Source organism: Mercenaria mercenaria, unplaced genomic scaffold (genome assembly GCF_021730395.1).
Source record: "Mercenaria mercenaria strain notata unplaced genomic scaffold, MADL_Memer_1 contig_558, whole genome shotgun sequence".
In the NCBI taxonomy this organism is placed as follows: Eukaryota; Metazoa; Mollusca; class Bivalvia; order Venerida; family Veneridae; genus Mercenaria; species Mercenaria mercenaria.
This window is the reverse complement of record NW_026463439.1, coordinates 52,238-59,988: the sequence shown is the minus strand read 5'-3', so window position 1 is coordinate 59,988 and position 7,751 is coordinate 52,238. Positions and strand designations below refer to the sequence as shown.

At 34.1% G+C, this 7,751-nt stretch overlaps 1 protein-coding gene across 1 annotated transcript; it reads left to right on the top strand.

Annotated features, from left to right (window-relative positions):
• The first annotated feature begins 375 nt into the window (after positions 1–375).
• LOC128554594 (uncharacterized) lies at positions 376–7,089 on the top strand. The gene is made up of 4 exons (XM_053535863.1): positions 376–503; positions 1,512–1,600; positions 3,226–3,403; positions 6,219–7,089. Coding segments are annotated over exons 1-4 (324 nt in total). The 5' UTR covers positions 376–447; the 3' UTR covers positions 6,220–7,089.
• Positions 7,090–7,751: the final 662 nt, after the last annotated feature.

Genomic DNA, 7,751 nt, shown 5'->3' with positions numbered 1-7,751 from the left:
TTTACTAGATATAATAATGACATATTAAGACTCACCCTGTCTGCAATTTTTTATTTTTTAATCCAACTTTTATTTTACCTGTCTTGTTCCGACTGAAACTATTATATCCTTCCGCGCCACCTAAGACAAAAACTACATTTTCAGAGAAGGTGTATTTCTTTTCCAGGAAGAAAAAAATTCACAACGGTAAACCTAAAAAAAGATACGGCTTACTGCACCATATATGTAGATACGTATTTATTTCTTGTTGCTTTACGAGCTAACTCCAGGAAAGTATTATGATAATTCAAAAGAAGCTTTTGTTGTCATATTTAACTTTGGAGCTTTCATCAATTAAATTGCCATTTGTACTGATCTTAACATAATACCCGCCGTGAATAACCGAAACCGAAAATACAGAGATATATCTTATGTAGTTCTTTTTTTAGACAAACCTGTTTGATAAACATGGGGACCTGGATCGAGCTAACGAACTTTATGTGTCCAGCCTGTCCAGACAAAAAGTAAGTTTTAACTATATTCGTTTTCAAAGTCTTTAACAGTTTCCTTATGATCATTTTTGTTTTTCAGAAACATTGGAGAAGCAGTAAATTGTTTGAGATTTATATGGTTTATAGCTAAGATACAAGTCGCTATAGCAACACTGTGGATTTAACTTTAATGATAATAACTTCTAACCGAAAGTTGTATATTTTTGTATTTTGTTGGATTCAAATTACTTAAGTCAAATAGTAGATACAGACCTTGATTATAACTGACTAATTTCGCATTGTAGTCACGTTATAAAGCAGCCCTCTTGTGAGTGATTCATGTTTTACTATGGACAAAGTAAGATATGTTCATATTAGTGACTGGACAATATGTCACATGTTTTCGCAACCTGGTCATACAGTATCTTTCATAGCAGAATCATAGCAAATGTTATTTATTTGAATACAACTTATAGTTGAGACTAGTCATGGATTTATGTTTTGAAAAAATGCCTGAGTACCCATTTAAAAATAACAGTTTAAATTTATATACAATTATTATTATTATTATTATTATTATTATACCAGATTTACATAACGCCCTTTTCATGATAAACACATTCAAAGGCGTTTTACATATAGCAAACGCAGCCACACAGGACGCGAAATTCATCGCGATCTGACTAGAGGGACAGAGTGAGATAAAGCCCCCAGAACAGAAAAAGAGAGAATCCTTTTTAGATACAGACTTGTCCGGCTAACGTAGTCTAGCTCTTTGCGAATAGACAGTCTGGTGTATAGCACCGATACACACGAAGCCGTCTTTCCTAGGAAGAATCAGTACAGGCCTTTAAAGTTAGGTGGGAGACACTAAAGAGTATTTCAGAAATTTCCAATGCTTGAACCAGGATTTGGACCTCGGAATTGACAGTCAAGCGTGTTACCACTAGACCACCGACCCACAACGGCTATTTGACTTTTCAAGCATGATTCTTATAATGCTTTATACAATGGTTATGATTTTATTACTTTTAATTTTAGAGGCTCAGACTGGGTATGTGCAGTTGATGCAGGGTCAGTTTTTATAAACGAGGAGGGTATTATGGAATGCCAATCACAAACGCATACAGGTCGGGTACTTTTCATTACTGAATACAGTCATTTAAAGCGAAAATGATGTTTATGTTTGCAGATGTTTTAAGTAATTGTTTCTAGAATTCTAAAGGCATTGGGGAAACGGTTTTTTACACATACCCCATGATGGCTTTAGTACTACTGATTTTTTTTAATAAAAATCCATGGACAATAATCAAAGTTTCTGAACTACACCATTTACTGAAATAACAGCATTAAAATTTACTTCAGTATAGTTCTATATGTCAAAATAAGAAAAAGCAGTTGTCCAGATACAGAATATATATCACATGGACTTATACAGTCAGAGCCAGAAAGGGAGGAAATCAAAACAATTGATACAATAATATTATCTAATATGTTAATCAGATATTCACTTCTATAGTAAGTTGGATTTTAAGGCTAATCGACACAAAAATATAACAGATAAGAGAAAAACCATTATCAAAACAAGGATAAAATGATAATTCTCATATTCCTAAAATAAATGTGGCAGCCACAGTTTAACGAACTTAATTAATTAATTGAACCTATATAAAAACTGCACTCAAGAATTTGATTTTAATTCTTCCGTGCATTCTTATTTTACATATGTATTTGCAACTTTTTGCACATGCATACATGTTGTATGGGTAATTGTGTTTTTGAATGTTGGGCTTTAGTCCATTTTTTAAGGAAAATGAAAATGTTTTCCCTTGATCATATTATTTGAGGCTAACCCATTATTTTATCTGGGAACCATATGCCGCTTTTCATGGAATTACACGCTAGTGTATCATTGAAGGTTCCATGTGCACCGCCGTATGAACACATCTGCGGATGTCTCTAAGTTGTTTTTGGTACTTTTAGCATGTGTAAATGTTGAGTTCTGCTCAACTCGGGACTAGAGGGCGTAAACGGTAGCATGTATTTCCACTACCGTCCATGAACAGGCTCAATCAAACCGGGCCTGCAATATTTTCGTTTTTGTCGTGTTGAGCGACCTGTGGAATTTCCACTTTTTCTATTTTTTTATTTTGATGAGAAGATTTTCATTGAAAATTGGAAAATTACCGATGCATTTTACTCGTAAGTTTTAACAATTCTTAAAATGTAGTAACTATGAAGTCTTATAGTATAATACATCCTTCATATTTACACATTTACATATAATTACGAAAAGGTTTTGACCGAAGGACAAGTCCTAAAAAATCATCACATGTTACAAACATAACAATCATTTTTACTGCCCTGTTCGCTTTTATCTATTTCTTCTGTTATGAGAGCCACCAGACAAAATTAAATTATACAACCAAGAGGTCATAAAATATAAATGCACTGCATATACTTCACTTAAATTCCAATGTATTGAACTTTAATTAGTGTATCGTGGCTTTGAAGTATCCACTTTATATAAATGGTAAAGAGAGTAATAAATCATAGAAGTATAAGTATGGTCAATAAAATGTGAAAGCAGACCTAACGAAAGCATAGAAAAGTTTATAGAATATTTATTTTAATATCATCTCTATGTAGTCTCATTATGTACCAAATATTAAATGATAGTTAAATGTTACATGCAGTAATAATTAACATAAATGTAAATATATTTGTCAATTTAAATTTTTACTTGTATTTGTAGGCCCGGTTATAAACTGGAAATGGAACTGTGGCAGCGATTATCATAATGGGGAGTTTTTGCAGACTGACTTTGAAGGTTTCAGTTTTGCAATGTCTCAGGCAGTGCAACTTACCAATCGAGCCGGATCGGAATGGGTGGCTATACTGCTACACAATGTTGGAAAGCAATACGGAAAATGGTACTTGTATTTTAAATGCAGTTTGTTTTAAAAAGATGAAGGGCACAATGTTTTATAGAGAATAAACATTATACATGTATATTACGTTTACATTTTATTATTGAAAGCCAAGTTGTAACTAGAGCTATCACTAAAGATGAATGTACCCCCGCATGCACTGACACAGTACATTGCAATTTGACGCACACAAGATTGCATAATTACGTGGATTGTATGTATATAGACTGTATGTACACAGTATAGTAACAAAAAACAAAGTCCCATAACTATGCAGAATATTTATCTAAAAGAATGTAACATGCACCATGCACAACTAGGGTTGGTACTGATTTCTTGTGTGAAGTTTCATTAAATTGTGTGCAAGGGTTCGGAAGATTAGGCGCGCACAAAACTGCATATGCAGACTGTATGTACACAGTATGTTAACAAGAAATAAAGTCCCATAACTCTGCAATTTTTGTCGTTGAAAGAACCTAACATGCCCTATGCACAACTACTGTTGTTACTGATCACATGTGTGAAGTTTCATTAAATTGTGTCAAGGGGATGAGGAGAGATGGTGCGCACAAGATTGTATCTATGTTTGTTTTAAAAAGATGAAGGGCACAATGTTTTATAGAGAATAAACATTATACATGTATATTACGTTTACATTTTATTATTGAAAGCCAAGTTGTAACTAGAGCTATCACTAAAGATGAATGTACCCCCCGCATGCACTGACACAGTACATTGCAATTTGACGCACACAAGATTGCATAATTATGTGGATTGTATATATATATAGACTGTATGTACACAGTATAGTAACAAAAAACAAAGTCCCATAACTATGCAGAATATTTATCTAAAAGAATGTTACATGCACCATGCACAACTAGGGTTGGTACTGATTGTGAAGTTTCATTAAATTGTGTGCAAGGGTTCGGAAGATTAGGCGCGCACAAAACTGCATATGCAGACTGTATGTACACAGTATGTTAACAAGAAATAAAGTCCCATAACTCTGCAATTTTTGTCGTTGAAAGAACCTAACATGCCCTATGCACAACTACTTTTGTTACTGATCACTTATGTGAAGTTTCATTAAATTGTGTCAAGTGGATGAGGAGAGATGGTGCGCACAAGATTGTGTCTATGTATATAGTATAGTAACAAAAAACAAAGTCCCATAACTCTGCAAGTTTTTTTTTCTGGAAGAACCTAACATGCCCCATGCACAACTACTGTTGTTACTGATCACTTGTGTGAAGTTTCATTAAATTGTGTCAAGGGGATGAGGAGAGATGGTGCGCACAAGATTGTATCTATGTTTGTTTTAAAAAGATGAAGGGCACAATGTTTTATAGAGAATAAACATTATACATGTATATTACGTTTACATTTTATTATTGAAAGCCAAGTTGTAACTAGAGCTATCACTAAAGATGAATATACCCCCGCATGCACTGACACAGTACATTGCAATTTGACGCACACAAGATTGCATAATTATGTGGATTGTATATATATAGACTGTATGTACACAGTATAGTAACAAAAAACAAAGTCCCATAACTATGCAGAATATTTATCTAAAAGAATGTTACATGCACCATGCATAACTAGGGTTGGTACTGATTGTGAAGTTTCATTAAATTGTGTGCAAGGGTTCGGAAGATTAGGCGCGCACAAAACTGCATATGCAGACTGTATGTACACAGTATGTTAACAAGAAATAAAGTCCCATAACTCTGCAATTTTTGTCGTTGAAAGAACCTAACATGCCCTATGCACAACTACTGTTGTTACTGATCACTTGTGTGAAGTTTCATTAAATTGTGTCAAGTGGATGAGGAGAGATGGTGCGCACAAGATTGTGTCTATGTATATAGTATAGTAACAAAAAACAAAGTCCCATAACTCTGCAAGTTTTTTTTTCTGGAAGAACCTAACATGCCCCATGCACAACTACTGTTGTTACTGATCACTTGTGTGAAGTTTCATTAAATTGTGTCAAGTGGATGAGGAGAGATGGTGCGCACAAGATTGTATATATGTATATAGTATAGTAACAAAAAACAAAGTCCCATAACTCTGCAAGTTTTTTTCTGAAAGAACCTTACATGCCCCATGCACAACTACTGTTGTTACTGATCACTTGCGTGAAGTTTCATTAAATTGTGTCAAGTGGATGAGGAGAGATGGTGCGCACAAGACTGTGTCTATGTATATAGTATAGTAACAAAAAACAAAGTCCCATAACTCTGCAAGTTTTTTTTCCGAAAGAACCTAACATGCCACATGCACAACTACTGTTGTTACTGATCACTTGTGTGAAGTTTCATTAAATTGTGTCAAGGGGATGAGGAGAGATGGTGCGCACAAGATTGTGTCTACGGACAGACAGACGGACGTTCCTAAATATGGATACTTATGTGGCTACTCTTTTGTTCTCTCTATTGTTCTTTTAGCCACGTAAGAGAAAAATAGCCACATAAAAGCCTTACGGAATGAATGACATTAAAGGAAAAGTACAGTTACCTATTGTTCCTATAGCCACCTAAGTATGCACATGTGAGCTCGGACAGACAGACAGACGGACAGACAGACAGACAGACAACCTGAAACCAGTATACGCCCCCCCCCCTTACAACTTTGTTGTCGGGGGGTACAATAAAAATTGTAGCGTATATGTCACCGTCCTGAAATAGTGTTTTATTTCTTTATCATTGTTATTCTATAATTGGTTGATCTTATTATTATGAGTTGTAATTTTATTCAGTATTTCATCATCATTGTTATATTATTTATTTCAGTTTTTCTTTCCTTGCAGATGAACTGGTAACCAAACTTGAAAGGGAACGGCTATTTCTTTATTTCACTCTCAAAGAACTCATAAGTTCCAAGGACTAATAGTCATTACATTAAATATACTAATCAAAACTTTTAACCCCCTCTCGATATTGTGTCAATATCTTTTATCATATTAGGAGTTCAGGAATTGAATTTGTCACAGATATAGACAATTATTGCTAGTGACAAAAAAGTTCAATAAAATAAAATAATTCTGTCATATCATTTTATATAGTTTACGACCTATACCAATTTTTGATGTCATAAAAATGCATACAATTGTCTAGAATTTACCACTGAACAAACGTCGTTATGGCAAATTATGACAAAAACAATATTACTTCTTTAACTTGTCATATATTGGGAGTAAATCTAAATTTGAACTAATATTTGACCATATATAGGGAAAACTCAACATAAATACTTGTACACCTCTGCATCCTTATAGATGATATTTGATAATTGAAAAAAGTCTAATTCTGTGACTTTCTAAATGTTGGTAGAGATATTATAAACTGAATTATGTGCTATATTTGCACAATTTGATTTTGTTGCCTTTAATAATGATCGCGAGCGAAGGTAACAAAAGTTATGGAAACGACTATTTGTTTCACTTTTAAGACCTGTCAAATTTGTCATTTACTTCAACGTCGTGTCAGTTGACCCAGTCTCTTCAAACACATAGTTTTGTAAGTATCTTGTAGCTTTAAGCATTAAAATACTTTGATACAAACAATTGTTGTTTTGATATATGCGGGGTTAGGTTCACTCAAATGAAATTATGTATATCAAAGAGAGTTGATTGTTATTGAAACTTATCTAAAAATGATCACAATATAATTGGGATGTAAAAAATATATATTCAGCTTATAGATGACAAAAACTGATTTAAAATCAGTTGATAAATTAACCCGCAGTACATTTTTTAACAATTTTCAAAGAAGTCATATATATGATGACATGTAAGCCATTTTAGCATAGAAAATGCCATTTCCGGCACGAGATAAAGTCCATTTCCCGGACGACGAGTCCACAACTGAAGACTTTCATCAGATACAAATCAAAGAGCATAGCATTATTATGGCTTAAAATCACAACAGTCTGTGGCGTGAACCACTGAGCCAAGATTCGACCCTCTGACGCAGTTTTAAACGTACAGGCTATGCGTAAGCGACCGTAACAACGTATATACGTTGGCATCGCCCTATAATCAGGGATAGAGGTTCAGGTAATAAAATCTGTAAGAAATTCCTTTGGAAGCATAGAACGCAAGGAAGCAAAGACAATAACAGACTCGGTTTGATTTAGTGTGTTCGTGAGAGGAAAAGGAAAGTACAACAGCTCTCATTGCCCCCTAGCACCGGCTTAAGCAGAACCCTATTATCCTTAAACATTGAATGGACAGAAAATATAGCAACACTGAGTCTCAAAATGTAGTCTAACAAGCTGTAAGAGAGAAAGAAATGTCTTGAAATATACAATAGTATGGCCAGCGGAACAATCTTCAGAACGT